Genomic DNA, 23,404 nt, shown 5'->3' on the forward strand with positions numbered 1-23,404 from the left:
AATAATGCTACTGCAGGCGAGCATTTTGCTGATTCAGCGTTTCAAAATTTGCCAGAATTGCAAGAATTAATGGAACTTTTTTTTTTAGATTCTTTCCAGTGGGGAAAAAAAAGCATCTGCAACAATGTTAAATACATTTCGAAGTGCTCTTTGGTACAAACAAGTTTTCACTTGGTGAAGAAAGTAAAACAATAAATAAAGACACCAAAGCAATTTTATTTAGATTTTTTTAAAACATTTTTTATTAATTTTTTTCCCCAAATCTTAGGTATCTTATTTACTTAGTGTGTTGGCATAATTATACATTGGTGTGGTGCATACAGTAAGTCCGGGCTGGTAGAGGAGTGCGTTACTTGGTTTGAACGAAGCTTAAACGACAGGAGGTGGTTAGCAGTGACGCTCTCACGCTGTCATCCAACAAAAAGGCACAACATAAACGCGCTATAGCTAAAAGCTCTTTGTCTCGGTGAGTGTCTCACGTCATCAAACGGCAGCCCGATCTTTCATTTATAACTCAAACTGTACACGGCGAACAACACGAAGAATCAGGAAGGAATCGTCTTTGGCTGATGCTAGCGTTGGCGGAAACAAACAAAAACAAGAAGAACAACAAAAAGGGGGGGACAAAAGTACTGGGAAACATTTAGGAGCTCCTCTCAAAAGTTCTTCAGGACATTTCTTTTGTCTTTTGTCAAACTTTGGTCTCATCTGCTGGGGTGAAGGCGAGTTCGAGGGCAGAGGTCACGCAGAGAAAAGGCCTTAAAGGAACAACATGAAACACTGCGAAGTGTCAAAACTCCCAAAACTTTTTTTTCTCCCTCCCAAACAAAATTTTTATTGTGATTTGATCACTTTTTACAGTTTAATGCGGTGTTTTAGTGATCTAGCCTTGCGTCAAAGTCACGTTTGGTGGTAAAAATACTTAAAATTGCACTTGTCTTTCAAAAAACGTATTCAGGTTTTGTAAAAAGAATAAATTAAATTCCAAAATGTTTAATCAATCTGCACCTCTATGCACTAAAACAAATGAAAACATTTGGAGTTTTGTCTAAAAAGAAAATTTGTGGTGGATGCTTCTGATGCATGCAATACCACGTTTGAGCACTGGGCGGCAGTAATGAGTCACGATTCTCTTTTAGAATTATTTTATGAAGAAAATGTGCTCCAGTGTATCTAAAACACTTTGAAACTCTTTATAAAGTGTCATCTGACTGAAAATGGCAAAAAAATGTACATTATAAACTTTTTCCAGTTTTTACAACAAATTAATTATTAGCGTCAACAAATCTTTGCAAACTAATTTTCTTTACAAAGGCTGTTTTAAGAAATCCAGAATAAAGTTAGTGTTATTAATTTGTTTGCCGTTAGCAGACAGATTGACGATAACGTGAATATTCAAAATTGATTTAGCTAGCAACACGCGTTTGGTGAGGGGTTTTCTTTTTTGCAGGTAAGCGGAATAATTTGCATACTAAAATGCATCAGACTGCTAGCGCCTTGTTCTGATGAATTTTGGCGGATTCACGTTATCTGTTATTTGCTAAAAAAAAACTTTAACCGAGCACATTCTTCTACTCGCGACACAGTAGACAAACAACTCCCTGCACCACCTTGTGGTACAAAGTGGAATTACAGGAACTGGATAAAGGTCACGATAAAGTTGCCTGAAACAGAACAAACTGAGCTTTAAGTTGGTTTAAAAAAATTGAAATAATAGAAAAAAAAACTTTAAATCCTGCATGTGGTACCTTTAAAGCTGAATTTGAGAGGCTTTGATTTAGAGATCAAAAGACTTCAGATCTGTATTCGACTCTGTTGAGCGTCATGGTTCTTAAAGAACCGGAGGGGAAAAAGGCACAAAGCTGCGTCACGTCCTCCACCGTCTCACTTTTCTCTTCTACGTACTTGGTTCCTTCTTTTACAGCCCACGGTTCCTCTCGATAACACCGGAGTAGGAAATATACTCGGCAGTGGCTGTGGGTTTACTACAAGCCCCACCTCCACACCGAGACATTTTCAGTCACGACAGAAAAAAAACAAAAAACTCCAATCAACAACTACCACTTTCTTCTTCTTCTCCTCCTCATTTCCTTGGTCATGTTCCCAGGTAAAGCACAATAAACATGCAGTGACAGAAAGAAAAAACAAAAACGCACCAAAAATATCTGTTATTTCTTGGCCTCATATATAAAATCAGAATATTCAAACAGCAACAGTATTAATCCCAAAAATATTATATATAAACATAAATATATCAATTAGTTTGCTGGATTTTTCTTAGTTTTTTGTTGTTGTTTTTTTTAATTGGAAGCACATGCCACTCAAGTAGTGACAAGCTGGCGTCTGATTGGCTTAGACAGAGCAGGTCTGCAGTCGTGTGATTGGAGGAAGGGAGTGGTTGGCGGGTGTCCAGAGAGGGTGTCCCGGGGGTCGTGGGTCAGAGTGGCCATCATCTGGAGTTCAGTCTGGGAGCCGTCTGGATGAAACAACCGAGGAGGTTAAAATCATGGAAAATCTCAGAAAATACGCATCAACCAACACGTTACATCGCTGATTACCAAACATTACAATACAAATATACCCCAACCCTGAGGAAATAGAACAATATTCTTTTTTTTTTTTTTATTGTTGTCAAAAACAGTCAAAATATTTAATATTTAAATCAGACGTTATATGAAGGCTGCGCTATACTTTATGGCCACTTGGGGCTGTGACCTTTATTTAAACCGATTATGAGACACGTGCCCATATATGGTAAAAAAAAGGCGGCAGTTATATTCAATATTTGAAAAAACAAGTCAATATAGGGAGACATGTGTTTTTTTATGTTAATCAATAACAAATGTATTACAAATCAGAGAAGATACTTCGAAGTATTTTTATTCAAGGTTAAAAATTATTGAGCACGTTTATTTATTTTGCTGAATATGAAGAACATTAATATCTTCAAACAGGGAAATCTTTGTGATTCAAGTCAGTTTATACACAAGAATTGAATGTAGAATTTGCATGAAGGATCAATCTTTATATTCACTTTAAAATCCGAGAACTAAAATGTATAAAGTACATATACTTTACAAAGTGTCCTACAAAAAATATTAAGAATTTACTACATCACACTACATTCAAAAACAGCCAGCATTCAACTGACTGTCTTGGGGAATTTGACACCAGCCTCATAATCTTACTGTGCATGACCTTAGCTGATATTTGCATTTTAAAAAGTTCACCTTGTTTACAATCGGCACAGAAAAAGATAAACTCTCTCGTTTAGCATCAGATTTTTGACTTGAATAGCGTCATTTTGTCCTAAAAGTTTTCTGAAGATTTGAAGGAGGAGCAAATGAGGCCGATTCTGTCGACTCACCACAGACAAGTGTCCGTTCTTGGCCTTGGCCACCAGCAGTTCTGATCCGGGCGTGAAGTCGATGATCCCTTCCTTCCCGTGTCCCGCTGTAAACTTTATACTGCAGGGGCAACAAAGGGGCAGTTAGCAGATCGGTGGGTAGTTGTTTTTTTTTTGGCACATATGGTGATGGTTCTGGAAACGTTGCCATCACAATTTGCTTCCTTTCTTTCTTTTTAAATTAAAATTTTAAAACCAGGCTGTTTCCAGTCTCACTTGCTCGTCAAACGGCGCGAACGAGAAACTTAAAATTAAAAGTACTGGACAACTTTTGAGTTCTACAAAGGTCAAGGTCTTCTTGTTCAAGGGTTTGTTTGTTTGTTTTTTTTGCCCCTGTGCAATTTCTGTTCCCAGACCTTGCACACCACTGCCCCGTTTCAAGTGTTGCAGAGTATTTCCTGAACCTCACCTGCCCTGGTTGATGTTAATGCTGTTGACTTTGTCGGCACAGATGGCGATTTTAGTCAAAGTCTCGATGACGTGGTCGCTCTGCAGGACCACGTCTCCCTGCGAGGACACACACACACACACACACACTCCGGGTCAAGACAAACGAGACAAAAGTGGACTTTCATCATTCAGCTGATGCTTTTTCTTCACCTTCTGCTTGTTGTCGTCACTGGGGACGTGCAGGACGAACAGGCCGTCGCTCAGGGAGCTCACCGAGATGCCTGCATTCAAAATGGAAAAAATACACTTGTACACATACCGTTTAGGCCCCACAGGTGTTCATGTTGGAACAGGACCTGAAATTCACCGTGGGATTGCGTTTTTATTAATTTAAAGAAAAACAAACTGGTTTTAAACATGGATGGGAGGGAGAGGGAGAGAGAGGGCAAGTCAGTTACTGCAAAAACTACACAAACACTGAGGTTTTTTTTTTTTTATATCTCTGCTCATTAAGTATTTGCTGATTGTGATTCTGAGGAGAGAAGATTTCCCTCTGAGGACGAAACCCCCCCACAAATTAGCATCATTGTTTAATTTGTCATTTGTTTTTATCCCCGTCATTGTTTAAACTGCCGGGTTCAAAATGTGTGAAAAAAGTAGATTATATATATATATATATATATTCCGGATTATAATCCGGAAATTACAGAGAGTCCCGGTACACTGAGGGGTCGAATTTAAAAGATGCACGTAAAATACTTATCCTTCCTTTTAAACTGTGAATCGCTTTATGCAGCTTTTTTTGTGTGTAAATGTATTAATATTAGTTGTTTTTTTTTATAAAAACTTTAACAAATTATTCCTGCTTTTTGATTAGATGACTGAGTTGTTTTGTTTCTACAGTGAAAGCATAAACAAAAAGTTTCAGATTTTCAGGTCCTGTATTTTTATTGTCGATAAAAAAACATTCAGAATAAAATGGATAAATGCTCAGTTTATCTGTCATACATTGAAAATAAATGAGTTTTACTGTGAATCTAAACATTTTGGTTGTATTCTACTTCTCTCTTTTTCTTTTTTTCTTTTAGGTTGCACCCATTTCCTTCAGGACTGAATCAAACCAAGATGGATTATCTGTCGGACCGGACCTTTGAGAGCAGAGTAGTCGATGCGCTGCTTGAGTTTTCCCTCCTCTGCGATGACCATGGCGTTCCCGGTGAGCAGCAGCTGCCGTGGCCGAGCCTTGTAGCCCTTCCTGTCGTACTTGGTGACGGGGACGGCGTACTGCGGTGTGGAAAACGACATGCTGACGACTACCGACCCACAACGGCGACAACAAAATTCTCATTTCCTGCACGTACCTTCATCTTCTCGCTGCCCAGAGCTTGGACCACCTTGGGGTTGATGTCCTCGCCGTCTGGAGTCCAAAACGACAACATTAGCTCGTCTGGAAAGCAAAACGCCCGAACGTAGTAGTGAAGCGTAAACTCACTGAGCCGCGTGCCGACGAAGAGTTTGGGCACGCTCTGCGGGTAGTTGTCCTTCTTGTCCTTGAAGAGCTCGCTGGCGATCATCTTCTGCTCCATCTGTTCTCGACGGGTTTGAACGCGGTGAGTAAAACCAACAGAAAGATGGAGGTGGGAGAGAGAGAGAGAGAGAGACAGAGAGAGAGAGAGAGAGAGAGGGGGCGGAGCTTCACCTGGTGCTTCCACTCCGGGCTGATCTTCTTGCAGTAGGTCCACACCATGTTCTGCATGCACAGCTTACGCAGGCGCTCGGACGCCTGAAGACACGAGAAGTTTATTCCCCCACCTGCGCTGAACGTCCCGCAGGATTCGGTCAAAAGGTGTAAAAACTATCCGTCCCCCACCTCGGTGAGCGCGGCCGGAGGCGAGGGCCAGCTCTTGTCCAGGACGTTCTTCGGCAGATTCCGGCGCAGGTTCATGAGGAAAGAGTATCGCACGTAGTCCAGGAAGTACTCGTTCTCCGGACACCGCTCCTTGTGGCGGTAGATGAAGCCTTTGACAAACCTGAAGGGGGGGGGGGGGCATAGTTATATAACCTTTACATTGAGCGGAGGTGTTCTGTGGACATTTGGAAGATTGCACGTCGGTGTCATGTGAGCGGATCAGGGCCGCCGGACGCTCCGGGCCTCTTCACACGTCTCTGCAGGAAGACCTGAGCGATGGACCGCCGTGTTGTCAGGTAGGCACGTGACACTTTTTTTTTTTTTTTTACTTTGAATCGTTACGACTATGTGCTTCAGGAGTGAAAACAGCTGGTTGTTCTTGTAGCAGTAAAAAAAACAGTTACCAACCCTGGACATATTTTTGTGAATCCCATATTTCTCACCGTTTTCTTTAAATCCCGTCGATTTCTGAACGTGATCTATTGCAGTTTATTGCTTCTTGGACAAAGTGTACGTTGCTCATGTCGACGTGGAAGAATTAATGCATCTTAAACTCCAGAACAACTAAAATACGTCTCATTTTCCTCCCTCGTGACCCAGTTTTGGACGTATAGTCTGGAAAATACAGTATAAAAAATCTAAAGTATATAAAACACTTCTAATCTGTGTTTTGCTCGTTGTAAAGGTTAAAAATGTTACGCAGGTAGATTTTTTTTTGGTAGAAAGTGGTAAAGACGTTTCTTCCCTTTGGATGATCTCACTCGGGAGAATCGGTTAAACATTTTTTTTTTTTTAATTCACGGGGATGTAAGACGTCATTTCTGACGTGGTTTAGTTTAAATGGTTCAGCTCGTGTTGATGTGCTGTCAAAGTGCACTGTGTTGTGTCATCTTGCTGCGTCGTCTGGCGCCCTCTGCTGGTGTACCTGCGCATGGTGTCCACCGCCTGCCGCCGGCGCCGGGCCCTCACCCGGGCGAGAATCCCTCTCCAGCAGGCCTGGATGATGATGGCTGCACGGCAGAGAGGGTCGTGATCAGATCCAGAAGCACTGCAGTTCAACTGAGCAGAGTTTTGTTGACGAGCAGCCTCACCTGACAACCGGAGCTTTTGGTATTTGGACTTCTGGTTGTATCCTCTCCACCCCGCCTGCAGCTTGGTGGCTGGCACGAGAGGGTGAAAAAAAAGGTTTAAAACCTGCTGCTCTGCTAAACGTGAAGCACAAAGAAACGCGTCTCACCCAGACTGTGTTTCCTGGTCTCCAGGGCTTCCTCGGTGGCGAACAGCGTCTTCGGGAAGCGGATGAAGATTTTGGTTCTGCACAAACGGAGAGGAAACACACATTTAGGATCCGATCCGTCCGACCCGTGGACCGGTCCGTGCCGCGGCGCTGCTCACCTGCCCAGCTTGTACTCCTCAGGTTTGTATCCCATGTGTTTGACCAGCGTCGACACGCCGTCCGACAGCTTCCCCTGCCAGTTGGGCCACGTATCCGGACACAGGGACTTGTACCTGCACACAAGCACCAAGGGAAAGCTCAAATACGGGAAAACCAAACACTACTGAACATCTTGAGGATAGAAACCAGTGACATGCAGGAATTGTTGAACCTTCATAATATGGATTTGTTTCATGTGATAAATAACAGATCTTCTATAATATCAATACCTCACAGATTTAACAGTTTCTTTTGGACTTCAAGCAACAAAAAGTAACAAATGTAAACCAATTTAATAACAACAATAACTGTGATCATCCTTTAATCCAAAGTGCCGTAAGAGGAGAAGAGGCCAGAAGTGAAAATCCTGCCCTTTTTGGAGCAATGCTGCTGCGATTAAAGTCAATAAAATACCTTAGTTTTGGTCATATAAGCTTATAACTTCTATTTAATTTTAAACCTCATTCCAACTATATGAGGAATTTTTGTTCTTATGTCGATCATTGCAGGTTATAAAAACCATAAAACACAATGAGAGACTTCAGTTAGTAAAGGAAGTGCCGTCATGCAAATTAAATGTTTCTTTACTTCAAATGTTTTCAGCAGAGAAAATTAAATCATTACAACCAAAAAAGAATTTTTTCAGATTTTTCAATATAGAGTTGGAAAAAGGGTGAAAGATGGAGGAGAAATTATATTAAAAAAAAAACATTTCAAAGTACTTACTATTTAAAAGTTAATGCTAATTAATGCTTAAAACTGTGCTGGAAACCGTCAGATCTGGCAACCCTGAATAGAAGCACTGTGATAATGCTATTATGAGCAAATGCTAACAGGTGAGGGAGAGGAAGCAGCTCCACAAATGTTTTCATGTAAAAGAAATAATAAGAAGAATCAGTATCTGTGTAATTTCATTACAGTAATCAGTGATGCAAGAGGTGTCTGAACTTTTTTCATCATATTTCTACAAAGTTTAACAAGTTTTCAAGTGAAATCACATGTTTGTTTGGGGTTTTTTTTGGGGGGGGGGGGTAGTGGGGGTTTGTATCACAAAAGGTTTGTGTTTACACAGCAAAGTTTTGAAAACAATGTCCGTTTCCATGGAAACGGCAAGAAACACCGAAAAAAAAAAAAAGATGCAGAAAGCGTGCCAGGTCAGTTGTTGGCCAAAATAAGCCATTGTTTTGTTTTTGTAATGACACCATACACATCCACACAGAAAACGATACGCAAATTTTTTAAAAAGCGAATACGCGGACATTCGTATGTCTGTAGAAGAAGTGATCACCTCTGGAGGAAGACTTCGTAGCGCCGTCTGTAAGCGAAGCCGGCTCTCCTCACCCGCAGGTTCTCCATCAGGCCCAGATACTTCACCTGGTGACGGATCAGAACCTCGTCGAACCGGGCTGGGGGCGGCAGGGGGGGAAGAATGAACCAGAACAAACCAGTTAATGCTCAGCAGCAGGAGTGGGAGTGACTGAGGACAGAGACGCAGTGTGACCAGCACAGAAGGCCTTTCTACAAAGACCGAGTTGCAGCGTTTTTGAAAAGGTTCACTTGAGGAGTCATCCCCCCCCCCCCCCACACTTACAAACGTTGTGTAATCAGCCCCTAATACCGAAGTTCTAATGATACACTAAGTTCAGCTCATCCACAAGTTACTTTCTAAGCTAAAAAGACTTTACTTCGTGGACAATTTCTGTGAATTTACTTTTTTCTACATATAAAATTTGACAGTTTTAGATTCACAGAGAATTAATGCACATCATGTTTTTTAAAAAGCATAGTCAATCTTCAGTGACATGCACATTAGGACAGTGATACATTTGTCAACTTGCAGCGTGATGCTAAAAATGTGCCGGTAATTCATAATAACTTTGTACAACATCCAGCAAGACATGAATCAACGTGATTCTTTATTTTATCATAACAAATTTTTACATAAATTAGATTTTGGTATTACACTTTAAACTGTTTTTTATTACACATTAAAGGCCAAAAGCATTTCTGCTCATTTTAAAAAGCTAGATAAGAGGAAACAAGTACATATATTACATAAAATGGTAAAAATATTGCCACTGTGTTTATACATAACCAAAATCTGAATGTAATGCTTGTGTGTTGCCACTAAATCTGCATTAATTTAGAAGACTTTTCTGTATCTGGGCCAATCAAAGTCACTCATAAGCATTTTTTTTCTTATCAATGAAAACAGAAATGACAGAAATGTGGCACCACATCATGCGAATGTCTTATAATAAAGTTCTAAATAAAGGAAAGACTCATTAGAATTGTTTATAATGTCATTCCAGAGTGGGCCGGTATGACTATCAAGTACAATTACCCTTTTAAAAGATTTCCTTTTGTTTTTAGTTTGCAGAGAGAGGAGTCAAATTAAAAAAATTAAAAAACTATATTGTTTCAATATCCTTCTACTTAAACCCAAAGGAATTTAAAATTCTAGAGAACAAATTCAAACTCAATCATTTTTGACAAAATCCAGTGAAAACGTCAGAAAGTCAGACTTTCTCTCTGAATATTATTGCTTCAAAAAAATGCAACAAATTCAACCTCAACTGTGCTTTTTTTGTGCACATTTTCTAAAACATGTTAAATTCTTTGTTTACTTAAATCGTCAAACTCAAGTAACCTTAAATGCTCACAAGTTTCAGTATCGCGTCATGTTATTGAAAGCAGCAGATGCGTACATTTTTTTTTTTTTAAGTGAACTTTGGAGGAAAGTCGATTGTTGGAGCTGTGGGACGCCGACTCAGGAAGAACCTCTGTAAAAGACAGAGACGTTTTGTACCTGATTGCTTGGAGTCGTTGGGCTTGATGCATCGCACGTAGGACGGCTCCTTGGACATGAGGATCTCCATGAGTTTCGCCAGACTGGACTTGAACTGCGTGGCTGCCTGGAGGCGGCAGACACCGAAAGAAGAAGGAGAAGAAGAAGAAGACAAAGAAAGGAGTTAGGGATTGGAAGCAGCTGGTAAGTGAAGCGGAGGACGGACGCAGAGCAGCGAAGGAATCGAAGAGCGAGGACGCTGAAGCTGGCTGAGGGATGATGAGCTGAGGGTGGGCGGAGCCACGCAAGCAGAGTGAGGGTCCAGAACAGAGCGGACTGTGTGGAGGGAGGGTCGGACCGTGACAGTGTGCGAGTGTCACAGGGCATTCCTCGCAGGGTGGGCAGCAGCAGCAGCAGCAGCGGTGGTAGAGAATCCCCCCCCCCACGCCCACTCCACAAACACACCGCTGTTTGTTTGGCTGTGGGAAAGAATGCGCAGAGAAAGTCCTGGAAACAAGTCACTGCGCAACAATAAAAGACTTGAACGCACCGTGTCGGGACGCTTCTTGTCGCTCAGCTCCTCCCGGTCGAAGCACTGCGTCAGGATCTTGTTCTCAGACATGCACATCACCTGCACGCACACACACACACACACACACACACACACACACACACACACACACACACACACACACACACACACACACACACACACACACACACACACACACACACACACACACACACACACACACACACACACACACACACACACACACACACACACACACACACACACACACACCAGGTTTAACACGCTCCGGAGATCTGCAGCCGCGGTCCAGCTGAACCTCTCTCACCTCCTTCAGGTTCCTGAAGAGCAGGTCGTTGTTCTTGTCCAGAAAACCTGCGCGACACAACGGAGACGTCAGCCTCTCACACACGTGCTGCTTAATGTCGCGTAATGGCAATTATTTGCTCAGTTTTTGTCCTCAATGAAGGACTCTGGAGACCTTTACTTTCGACTTCACATATTTTTAATCAGCAAACTGCAAATAAAATCTCTTGGGCTCCGGGAAAACGCATCATTTTTGTGTTTTTCGTTTCAGGAAAGTTTTGCGTTTACACAGGAGTTCTTTGGAAACGGCAGCAGAAACACTGAAAACAATGTAGTTTTCAGCACTGTTGGATTTTTTTGTAATGAAACCACACACAACCGTGTAGAGAACAATTCGCTCTAAACATCAACAATGGCCAGAACACTGACATTCTACCACCAAGTTGGATTGTTATTTCAGTGTCAAATATAAAACTACCAAGTCCCAGGAGAATACGGACTCATGGAGTCACGACACTCTGGAGGAAAACATTGTTGTTCGCGCATGTGCAGGAAAAAAACCGCTACTGTGTTGTCAACAAGGAGAAAAAATACTTTTGATTTCGAGATAACGTCACAATATTTTAATATTGACTCTTTGGTTCCAGATTCTGTCAGTAAAGGTTAACTGAACTATGTCAAGCTAAGATAAGTGTATTGCATAGATTATCTTCGGTACAATTAAATAAGGATGCACCGATACCACTTCTTTTGCTTGGTGGAACAGACCAAACACTGGCAGGAGTTTTGGCTCCTAAAGCCACTTTAAGTCACAGCAGCTCCATTTCAGTCCACAGTTTTAGGCAACAAGCCTCCAACTGTCATTTGGAAGGTCAATTTCCGTAAAGTGGTATCGGTGTCAGTTTTATGAGTAAGCGTACTCATGCCCGGTATCGAACTGATACTGGTATCGGTATTGGTTCATCCCTACAATTAAACGTGGTAAATTGTCCAAATCTGATCATTTATCTGAACCTCATTCCTTTATGTTTGCATCAGGACAAACGTTATGAGTTCAAACTCGCATTAAGCTTCTGTTTATCATCTATTTATGCCATTTGCTAAAATTGAGCACATTTTTGCTGCATATCAAGGAAAACGTTTTTTTTTTCTTCTTAAATCATAAAAAGGATCTTTATATGAATTCAAAACATTCTGTCCACGGTAGATTAAAATAGTTTGAAGAGTTCTGTGATTTTCTGTTTGTTGGCAGATAGATTAGTTTAGTTTAAGCCAAGTGATATCTATAGATCTATATATATCTAGACTTTTCTTCTTTACTTTATCAGCCTGTTTGGATTTGGACACACACGCACACACACACACCGTTTACATTGTAGTTGACCTCTCCAGCGTAGTGCAGCAGTCTGAACTCCTCACGGCCCATCACCTTCCGGGTCTTTGCGTCCGCCAGCTTGTGACTGTTACAAACACACACAGAGTGGATTTATTAGAATAAAAAAAATTCGGGAGGCGATAATCTGGTGCCGCAGACAGACTGCGAGTCGAAGAGTGAAACTGACGTGACGAAGTGCGGGTGTCCTCCCACGGTGTCCTCCAGCTTCTCCAGGAAGGTGAGATCACTGGCGTCTCCGGGACGAAGACACTCCTCGTCCTGTCAGCGGACAGAACAGTACAAATTAACACTAATAATCTCACCGTCATAATCCCAACACTACCAGTTTGGATTATAAACAGGAAAGTGTGTTAAATTAGCAAAAAAAAAAGTTTGTTTTGGCTTTAATCAAAACGTACGCAGATGATGTTAATGTCTTTTACAAGAGCTCTTTCTCTTCCCCCTCAAGCACCTGAGCTGAGGCTTTTAACAAATACCACGTGACCTCAGAAGCTCATAATCCTTCATTGTTTTCTTCAACAGTAACAGTTTCTCTGCTTTTCTCCTGTTACTCCACATTTTTATAAGTAAAAAAAAAAAAATTCTAAATTCTGTGTGGCGGTTTTTCTATTTGGAGACATTTCTGTTGCTCCGCCAGTTAAATACATTAGTAATGGAGGTTTTTCTGTTGTACCGTAGCAGCTTTCTGTGGTCACACAGTGACACCTACTGGTCACTGTATGACTACACTTTATAAGTCACAGAAATACAGAACTAAAGAAATAATAGTCCATAAAATACAGTAAATTGTTCTGCTATATCGTGCCAGAACAAGATAATCCATGACTGGACAAGTGCAAAAAACAACAACTTTGAATTATTTAATTATTGTTTTAATTGTGTTGTGATTTTTAAGAAAAACTTTTTTAACACGGTATTTGTTTTTGGTGAGACCACTTTTCTTCATACTGCAATACCTTTTGAATACAAATGGACAATACATTCAATAACACACTTAATGCAATGAATTACAGGTAATTGCAATTAATAAGTATAAGTCATTCATTGTCCAGCAGGCAAATTATTATAAAAAATTTTTTTTTTTTTAAATACCCAGGATAATTATATAATTTGACTTTTTGGGAGTGTTTTCAGGTGTTTCAGGTGCTTTGAACTTCAGCTGACCCAGTGTGACAGTCTGTGAGGGGGGAGAGGAGCTATGAATCACCAGTACAATGGACTGGATTAACATCCGACTAGATTCAACTCCAACTAAATGTAATAAGTGAAATGTAATTGACACTACTTTGATATTTTGTGAAACGGATTAATGTGTGTAAGAAGTTATCTAAGGAATATGAGCTGAAATAAGATTTATTCTAGTTAAATATGAAGCTGCGGATTTATTCCATACGTGTGTGTCACCTCATGTGGCAATGGTTTCTTTAAATCCTCAGTAACCGCGGTTCAAAGCTGATTTGTAGTTCACAGAATGGGAGTGTCTCTCTCACCAGGATGGAGATGATGCCTTTGAACTTCTCCTCCACCAGGTCGCAGATGATCTTATTGTTGAAGTATTGCACCGGCTCCCACTGCAGACACATGGAGGACACTCGGATCAGATCAGAGCCACTTTCACACACAATAGAATAGAATAGAATAGAATAGAATAGAATAGAATAGGATCGAACAGAATAGAATAGAATAGAGTAACAGAACAAGGGTCGTTGCTCAAAGGCAACATGATGACACGTTGGCTAACCAGCAACACTCAGGGTACATCCAAATAGTCCTTCCTTTCTCCCTTTCCTATCTCCCGTTCCTTAACCCCGTGGATGATGTCACTAAAGGAGTTAGGAGGCCTCCTAAAGGAGTTGGGGAAAGAAGATCAGACTGTTGTGGCAGTTGGACCGCACTTCCACTAGGTGGCGAAATAATTATCCGACGGTGGCGAAGGTTAGTTACGTCCGACGTGGTGAACAAAAACTACAAAAAACGCATTTCTAACACCCGCCCAAAAAGTAGACGTGAGATAACAGGAATCCATTACCTCCCGTGTAAATTGTTTTTTTGTTTTTTTTAGATAAACAAAGAGTTAACATCGTCTGCGTACGCGTTTGTGTTTATCTCGTTGTACGTCGTCACCCGTGATGACGCAGACATCGTAAATAAGACAGATCAGGTAAGAGCGCGTCACGTCTACGTGAATATCCAGATACGATTAGCGGCTTATGTGAAGTCACATGACAAGCCAAACGTCTAAACGAAGAACTTCCAGAAAATATTTGGGGAAACGTTAAGACTCTGGGCAGCTGCTTCGATCCAACGGGAATCAAAACAAAAACTAAATTTCCCCTCGCGTCTGAGTGGCTGCTCCGCCGCCACCCCTCCACTGGAGCAATTAATCATGAGCAGGATCGCAGGAATCCTCGCTCGGCAGACACGCCGCTCGCCCACTCGCATGTGGACGCACACGCCGTGGACGCAGATCCCCCGCCATGTGAGGTTATGTCAGCTTTCGCCGCCTCAGAATGTCCAAAACAGTTACGGCCACCGCGGCCCCCAGAGGCCCCACATAAAGGACCCTTTGAGAGGCGAGAGTGAGAGTCTCCCACGACCTGGTAGCTCCAAACGGACCCAGACACAAGAGTGTTGTTCCACAGAGACGCGGCGATCAGGAAAACAGTCTGGTTTCGAAAAGAATCAAAATCGTGGCGAATCAGGACGAAGGAGAGGTTGTCTGGAGGAGAACTCACAATATTTATCCAGCTGTGAAAGACAATAATCGAATAAAGGACGAGTTTAACCCTCCATGAAGCTTTGACTCAGATTAAAACTTTCATCCACACGACTGCAAGACTGTTTTACTGAAAAATAAAGGACATCATGATGTTTATATTGAAATATATCGAAATTAGTTGTGAAGTAAAAAAAAAACTAACTGATTAAAGTGATTAAATTAATTAATCTTTCATGATTTAAAGCCTAAAAACAATGTTCTAGCTTTTAAAAATATTTATAAGAACACTAAGGAGAAGGAGAAGGAGGAGCAGATGATGATGAAGAAGATTAAGAAGAAGATTACAAATAAGAATAACAAGAATTGTTGTGTATTTAATAACATTTAAATCTGTTTTATATTTTTCGAATATCTATTGCTGAGCTATCAGATCAGTTCTAAAACATATTGGTTTTTTTAATCAAAAGAAGTGTTTCACTTTTATTTCAGAGGTTAGTTGTTGCTCTTCTTTTTTTTCCTTTTTTTTTTACTTATTCGACATTTCAGATTCCAACACGATAGGACACACAGTACAAACAGACACTTCTGCTGTCATCCGCATTAGTTTGACGTGTCGATAATCAAACACTGATTCTTGATATTTGGAAGTTCAAAGTGTCGCTCACAGCGAGCCAGATATATCTTAACCAAAACAAGACCAAGGTCATTTTTCACTCATTCTATGAATCCGACACACGTTACAGATTCTTCCGTGTTCACGGTTGTGGTGGTTCAAAAGAGGCGTTCGTGGTACTTCCTGACCGTGATGCCCTCGGCTTCATACTCGTCCTGCTCGGACTTGAGCGTGAGCTCGATGAAGAGCTGCTGCAGCTTCTCGTTACAGTAGTTGATGCAGAACTGCTCGAAGCTGCAACACAACAGAACACAGACACACACCTCAGCAAACACTTCACGCTTCTTTCACGAAAGCCAGAGCGCTGTTCGTTAAAGCTCGCGCAGCGTACCTGTTGTACTGGAAGACCTCGAAGCCGTAGATGTCCAGCAGGCCGATGACGGAGTAATTCTTAGAGGCGTCGTCCTGTAGAAAATAAATATACAGACAATAAATACACACATAGCCGACTAGAGCAGAGTTATAAATCTACAAAATGCCTTAGTCTTGTTGGGTGATTTAAAAATATGGATTTGTATAGAATAAAATATCAGTCGACAGGTTCAAAGATTTTAGGCAATACTGAGCTGTGGCCACAAGGGGGCGCTGTGATCACACACACTGAGGACACTAAAGCAACACAAATCCACACATATCAGATTTACTGACTGTTATTGTTGTACTAATGATACGTTTATTATTATTCTATGTATTGTGTATATTTGTATCGTTATTAAACACATCACGGATATCTTTATGGTCCGTTTATATTTATTCCTCTTTCGTGATTTAAAGGATCTATAGTGACATTTCTCTAATGTGAAGATATTTCTCAATGATAAATATTTAATTGTGTACTTTTGAAAATAAAGAGGCGAGCTAATTTTGCTACGGTGTCAAACTGATCTTGATTCAGGGGGTCACATACAGTCTGCTTTGAGCTACACTCAATGAAACGAGAGAAAAAACACTCAACTTCTTCACATTTAGTACAAAGAAATCGGATCTTCGCATTGATTAAATAGTTTTGGGTTTTTCTGACACTATGAAACACAAAAAGGCTTTCCTTGTCGTGTCTCTTCGTGATAGAAAAAAACAGAAAAGTCTCTCAAGTCGTCCACTGCTCTTGTTTTTGTTTTGTTTCTTCTTGCAGTGATGGATCAACTGGGCAATGCCACCTTATTTCCATCAGGGGGCAGTGATGAGATTAGAATTTAAACATGTAGATGGTGGAAATATAAAACGTGTGTGCGTGGGTGTGTGTGTGTACCGTATACGCCAGCGAAGCGTTGATCTTGTTCACCAGCCAGGTGAAGGTGCGTCCGTACACCGCCTTGGACAGAGCATCCCGAGCTGATGATGCCTGCTCCAGGTTCAACGGGCTCATCAACTACACACACACACACACACACACACACACACACACACACACACACACACACACACACACACACACACACACACACACACACACACACACACACACACACACACACACACACACACACACACACACATACACACACACACACACACAGGAAGGTGAGGGTGGGGGGCGAGTGTAGGATACGAGGCCAGAGCAGACGTGACGCAGACAGGAAAGCTTTGTATACGGGAGCTTATCGCACCGTCGGACTGTGTGACCGAACTCACCTCCTCTCCCTTCGCAATGATCTTCTTGTGCGTGAGCGCCTCCGTCAGCACGCCGCCGTTCACTCCTAACAACTGGGAGAGCACAGCATCATCAGCTCGCGGCCGCAAATAAACACACCACCGACGGAGACGTCACCCCCCCCGGCCGTCTGGATCGGACCCGACGTACAACTACAACTCCGAAGGCTTTTTCATTTGATATACGGAGTAATTTAATTAATTGAAATAATACCAGTTATATTGTTCCTGGGCAGCTGTAGACAAGAGTTTAAAAAAGAAGGCTAAAATCAGTGAGACAGGAGTTAAAAGTAGTATATCAATTGTCAAAATGACCAAAATCAGGAAATAAATGATTGCAACTAAAACTGAGGCGAAAATCGACAGAAATACCTGAGCAATGCTATAACTGGCAATGCTCGCCACTTCGCTCTCGCTACTTAGCATTTTTCTTGTTCTGTTTGGACAGAAAGCTTTTACAGCATTTTGGGGGTCAGTCTACGAGACAACGGTGCTTAAGAGCCACAAGAAAATGCAACTTTTTGAAGATGGCTCCAACTCAGCCAGATTCAATCTCCATGGAAACGGGTGGAAAAAAAAAAGTGGAACTTTTCAGAAATGCCGCCGTTGCACTTAAAACACATTACACTGTAAAAGCAATACGACTTGGCTGCTTGTCCACACGTATGTCCGTAGCACATTACTCTCCACACATATGTGGTTTAATTCTAAAAACAAAATATCTGTAGTTGTCTTATTTATTGATACATTTTTGGCTATTTTAGCTTTTAAACTCCCCTTTTCTATCTAGGAGACAGGCTGATGTGCAAATAAAATGAAAATATAAGAAAAAAATCTTTATGGAACCAGTACAGAGGAGCTGTATGTAGAGTTATCGTTGTGATTACGGCACTTTGCGATGAGTCAGGGGTTTTATGGACCGTCTTACCCTGGCCAGGTACTTTATCTGCGTGTCGGAGGTGATGCAGGCCGTGCCGTCCTCGCCGCCGTACTGCACGTTGCCAAGGTGGAGCACACTGGCGATTATGTTCAGCAACTCCTGACACAAGAGCCGAGAAATAAATTCGAAAGAGGAGGAAAAGAACAAAGGTGAAAAGATTAAAAAGAGCCGCGACGTGATACGATCACAAGCGACGTCATGTTTATGGGACCGTAAAATGGCGGATTTAAAAAGTGGAGCTCTGGAAACCAGCGGAATTGCAGAACGCGCTCACCTCCACCTCGTCCTCGTTGAAGCCGATCACAGACAGAGCCTTCCGCACCACCTTCCATTCGCTGCGGTCGTTGATGGAGCTCACTTTGGGGCAGTTTCCCTGAAGAAAGACCCAGAAAAACACACACAAATAAACAAACGGCTCATTTATCAAAGTCCTGCTCAGAAATTGCCGTTTACAGGTGATTCACACACCTACTTGCAAGTTGGTGTAAACACCTCCTTAGATGTGTATGTGTGTGTGTGTGTGTGTGTGTGTGTGTGTGTGTGTGTGCGTTACAGCCTCTTAAAGCCGAGTTTTCCCTGAGGAACTGAGTACTAAGAGGCTCATACTAAGAGCCTATTAACCAGAGGTCCAACACGCACACGCACGCACTAAGATAGTTTGGTTGTATTTACCTAAATGTGTCAGAAACGTCAGAATTTTACTTTAGAATTTGAGACATTTTGTCAAATTTATCTTCCGTCGTCAATATTCATAGTAAAGGTTTTTTTTTGCTCGTTTTAACTCTTGGTTTTAAACATTTTTACAGTAACAACAAATCAATTTGACCTCATTTACCAGTTTTAAATGACTTCGCCAATTTTAGATGTTTCATCTCGTTATCATTGTCGCCTCGAGCCCATTCACATTTTTTTTTTTTGGTTGCTTCATTTTTTTTTTTTGCATCTTAGTTGTATTATTTGGTTTTTCAACCATTTCGCCTTTTTTTTTAGCCTATTATCACCGTTTCATCTTTTTTTTTAGTATTATAGAGAAAACAAGCCAACACAGGAAATTAAGCTTTGAAACATCAGTTTTACAGAATGAGATGAAAATGTCCCATTACATTTGACAAAAACATTGACACCATCACTCCACGATTGCTGGTCAAGTGAGTCATGTCAAACGTATAATGCTTGAAAGTGATTCTTCTTCTTCTTCTCTTTAATAATTAGCAGGTCATGTGACCGTCTCCCACTGAAACAAGCATGTCATTGTCTTGCTTTTTATTTTAAAGCCTTAAACACTGAAGACCCAGATCCTGGCAGACCACACAGGGAGAGCCGGTCTCACCTTGACCAGGAACTGGTACTGCTGTGGGTTCCTCTCCAGGCCCAGACGCCTCAGCAGGTCTTCCTCGCCGCCCTCGATCAGCTGGTAGAAGATGTGGAAGTTCCGCTCGCCGTGGTTCTGGTGAACCACGCGGGACTTCTCCAGCAGGTAGTTGATGATGTGGCCTCCCACCGGGGCGCCCTGCGGGCGGGGGGGGCGGGGACGAGGGGGGCAGGAGGAGGAGGAGAGGTTGAGGCGGGGGTACTGAGGGTTTGACCAGGGGCCGATCGAGCATGCGGGCGCCATGCAGAGTTTTGGGGTACGGGGGTACAAGGCTCATCAGGTTAACAGAGGTTTTTACTTGACATTTCCATCATTGTTTCCGTCGCCTTATTGTGATCAAATGATGTTATGATGAACACTGATGTTCATCTATGAGACATTTCATTCCATTAGTACCAGCTGACCAGACGCTGGAAATCTTTAAAAAAAAATATATAATTTTGTGGCAATTTTCCACCAAATATATTCATCTGAACGTGTTGAAATCTAAAAAAATATAAGCAACTCAGCTGTTTTATCCATTTCAGCCATTGTTGCCGATTTAGAAGTTTTATCTAATTGACCTATGTTGCCTTCAACGTGACCTTTTGTAATTTGGTGACGTGTTAAGATGCGAGTCATAATTCATTTAAATTCATAAACGTCCGGACAGACTCTTGTGTTCAGTTACATTTGTCACCTCACACTTGTGATACAAGAGCAATATCAAACGTCGGATAAAAATGTAATTTATACGTCACATGCGACTAAAGAGACGCGGGGTAACTAACCAATCAGAGGCAGAAGTAACAGAAGTTGTCATAGCAACCAGCTGACCTTAATTATAGTAATGTACAATCAAAAACAAACTGATGATGTAATGAATCCTTCAGTCTGAATTATTATTATTATTTTTTTATTTTATTTTGTATTTTTTCAGTTCCACATTCCTTTATTTTGTTTTTAACTGTTACAGCGTTTGAGGATAGAACCGGCAGACATGATACACACCGGCACCGAAGACATAGCGCTGCCTTTACTTTTCCTCCGTACATTACACACACGAGTACTACACAACCACATGCGTGCCAAGAAATGGAGGGTCTGAATTTTTTTTTAACACGAATGTAAACCGTTAACGGCAAATCGCTGAACTACAATGTGAAGACACGCTATTCAAAGGTGCTGCGCGGCATCGTCGTTTATTTTTCAGTTCTTGAGACGCCGCGCCTATGTGAAAAATCGGCCGGGGGTCGTGCTCACCTTGAAGTCGAACTGAATGTCCATGTACTTTCCGAAGCGGCTCGAGTTGTCGTTACGCAACGTCTTGGCATTGCCGAACGCCTGAAGAGAGAGAAGAGAGGACAGAGTGGGAGAAAGAGAGGAGAGGACATGTGTGGGGGCAGAAACACACAATATCTTCAATAATCATCCACACTCACTCACCTGACCGAGATTCACCACATGAACACTTTGTGATCTCCTTCCAAACAGAACCAACACCATCACATTGTACTGCGGCTTTTATTCGTTCATATTATCTGAATGCTTATTTGTATAGAACGTGTAGTATTTGCAGCTTATAAGATAGTTTGCAACGCAAGTTCTTTACTACGCCGCCGCAATGAAAAACACAACAAATGACAAATGTTTGATATTATGCCGAATTATTGCTATTTCACAGTAGATATACTGCAAAAAAAAAAAAAAAAAAGCGAGGGGTCAAGTAGCCAATGACTGAGTCAGAAAACATTCGACTAAGATAAATCCATATAATCAGTACAGTATCACCATGATATGAAAGTATTGAAGCATATTGACCTATGTTGAATCCATGGTGAATACAAATCCCTCTACAGAAGCAAAAATGGTCCAAGAATCAGTGTGAGAAGACACATAAATATCAAGTCGGAAGAAATTCTGGTTTTCATTCAAAAATAAAGTTCCCGAAATTTCTCAACAAACTGGCAAATGTTTTATTCCGACTTTCCACAAGTATTTTGAGGCGATCAGAATTGTGTCGTGGTCCCTTAAAGGATCGAGAAGTCAGTGAAAACTACATAGTAAAAAATGTTTTCAGCCTCCCCGTGTAAATACGAAACTTTTTTTAAACAATAATGCAAAAAAAGATGTTTTCACTTTCAACATGGACAAACAATGAGGCATCGGCATTTTGGTTTGTGAGCTGTTGAAGTTCAAACGACCGTCACAGATGAATACATGAGCAGACGATTGACTACATTTCAAAACAACGTCTGTAAAAGGGAATTACGTCATAATTTTGGCCATTTTAATAGTAAAACAGCCAAAATGATCAGCGGGGGTCTCACCTCCAGCACGGGGTTGGACTGCAGCAGGCGGTCTTTGACGGTCTGCACCTGATCGCTGGCCGGACAGGTGATGGCATAGTACTGCAGGATCTTCTTGGACGCCTCCGTCTTCCCGGCGCCGCTCTCCCCGGAGATCAGGATGCACTGGTCCTTCCTCTCCGTCCTCATGGAGCGGTACGCGTTATCGGCCACCGCGTAGCTGCAGGGGGGGGGGTTATTATCAGACATTAAAATCTTGTTAAAAGCCAAACAAGCTGAAGAAGATAATTAAAATGTGACCTTGAACACACTGAAAGGAGACACTGTGACGTTGTCTCTCAACCTTAAAAAGTTTAAAAACATTTTTTGAAAAAACGTGACAAAAAAACATTTTTTGCTTCTTTTTCTACTTGTCCCACTTTATCAAAACATTTTTACGCGAAAATGCAAAGTTTCAGGAATGTTTCAGGTTTTCATTGCATTTTTAAAACGTTTACACAGAAACTGCAGAAACACTGACGACAATGTTCACCCCGAGCATTTAAAAAAAAATCAAACAATTCTATCCCTGTTGACACAGAGATGACTTTTCTTCAAAAAAGCTGTGTTTTCAGCGACTCCAAGTATCATTGTGGTGTAAATGGAGCCAAAACACAATGACATTTTTCTGTTTTCACAAGAAAACGAATGGAAAGCAAATGGAGCCTGAAGGAATCACACAGGCATTTATTTTCAATGAAAAATAGACAAAGTCAATGAAAGGGCTGTGTAGGTAAAAAAAGTGTAGGAAATAAATCGACAAAGTTTGGTACATGTGCTAAATAGTTTCTTAGTTTTCTTTATATTGTTAACTCTTGCTCTCATCTTCATCTCTGTTGTTTTTTTGCAGTGTGGTGAACACGGGAAGACAAATTGAACAGCTCGTTTCGGTTACAGTCCAATCTATCAGTCTTGTGCTGCTATCAGCACTCGCGTGTTGTTTCAGCTTGTTTGGACATCGTTCTGACGCCACAATCATTCCTGGAACACAGAAGTAGAGCCGCCTGCTCATAGCTGCAGGGCGGCGTAGCGTGTTTGACGGTGATGGAGGGCCGAGGGGTCGCGGCCAGGTCAGAGGAATTCCCTCTCGCCTGGTACCGTCGTTCGCTCACTTTTCTTTCCAACCCTCCCTCCCGCTCTCCGTCAGATCACATCTTTCTCTCCATGCGAAGGGAGGAGAAAAAAACTTTTAGCCAAACGTCGCAGCGTCGAAGTGAAAAGTGGCAAAAGATTCCAAAACTGTTTGGATGACTTCACCGTGAAGGAGCGGATTGTTCCCGCCGGTGACCTGCAGGGGTCCGGGAGGATTCCCGGACCATCGCCGGTGGCAACATCTTCAAACAAACACTCACTGACACAGAGGACGGCGGTCAGGCCGTGAGAGCATTACGCAACCTGTTGACTCGCCATGCAAAACACTCCCGAGTGTGACACAGTAACAGAAACATGCCGCCGCCGAGCACAAGTCAGTGTTTGGGCCGATGAGAAACGTGTGAACCGTGAATCATCGCTCCCAACGTTTGCTCAATCACACACCTGTACGATCCCGAGTTTGATTTTC

At 41.8% G+C, this 23,404-nt stretch overlaps 1 protein-coding gene across 4 annotated transcripts in view; it reads right to left on the reverse strand.

Moving 5' to 3' along the window:
- Nucleotides 1-224: 224 nt before the first annotated feature.
- LOC308136452 (unconventional myosin-Ic-like) overlaps nt 225-23,404 on the reverse strand; it is a 63,978-nt gene continuing 40,798 nt past the window's right edge. For all 4 annotated transcript variants that reach the window (XM_080504789.1, XM_080504791.1, XM_080504790.1 and 1 more), the window contains exons 4-32: nt 21,826-22,024; nt 20,759-20,839; nt 19,475-19,654; nt 18,419-18,517; nt 18,133-18,243; nt 17,187-17,258; nt 16,804-16,923; nt 15,886-15,959; nt 15,683-15,788; nt 13,653-13,733; nt 12,329-12,420; nt 12,132-12,226; nt 10,789-10,835; nt 10,479-10,559; nt 9,950-10,055; nt 8,429-8,546; nt 7,101-7,214; nt 6,943-7,019; nt 6,797-6,865; nt 6,631-6,715; nt 5,667-5,826; nt 5,496-5,579; nt 5,289-5,382; nt 5,158-5,213; nt 4,945-5,080; nt 4,007-4,077; nt 3,816-3,913; nt 3,368-3,467; nt 225-2,476 (exon numbers count right to left, since the gene is read on the reverse strand). In XM_080504789.1, the coding sequence (XP_080360915.1) occupies nt 2,450-2,476; nt 3,368-3,467; nt 3,816-3,913; nt 4,007-4,077; nt 4,945-5,080; nt 5,158-5,213; nt 5,289-5,382; nt 5,496-5,579; nt 5,667-5,826; nt 6,631-6,715; nt 6,797-6,865; nt 6,943-7,019; nt 7,101-7,214; nt 8,429-8,546; nt 9,950-10,055; nt 10,479-10,559; nt 10,789-10,835; nt 12,132-12,226; nt 12,329-12,420; nt 13,653-13,733; nt 15,683-15,788; nt 15,886-15,959; nt 16,804-16,923; nt 17,187-17,258; nt 18,133-18,243; nt 18,419-18,517; nt 19,475-19,654; nt 20,759-20,839; nt 21,826-22,024 (2,833 nt within the window). In that variant the 3' untranslated portion in view covers nt 225-2,449. The remainder of the gene's footprint in view (nt 2,477-3,367; nt 3,468-3,815; nt 3,914-4,006; nt 4,078-4,944; nt 5,081-5,157; nt 5,214-5,288; nt 5,383-5,495; nt 5,580-5,666; nt 5,827-6,630; nt 6,716-6,796; nt 6,866-6,942; nt 7,020-7,100; nt 7,215-8,428; nt 8,547-9,949; nt 10,056-10,478; nt 10,560-10,788; nt 10,836-12,131; nt 12,227-12,328; nt 12,421-13,652; nt 13,734-15,682; nt 15,789-15,885; nt 15,960-16,803; nt 16,924-17,186; nt 17,259-18,132; nt 18,244-18,418; nt 18,518-19,474; nt 19,655-20,758; nt 20,840-21,825; nt 22,025-23,404) is intronic.

The sequence above is a fragment of the Blennius ocellaris genome (assembly GCF_963422515.1).
Source record: "Blennius ocellaris genome assembly, chromosome: 2".
Taxonomy (NCBI): domain Eukaryota; kingdom Metazoa; phylum Chordata; class Actinopteri; order Blenniiformes; family Blenniidae; genus Blennius; species Blennius ocellaris.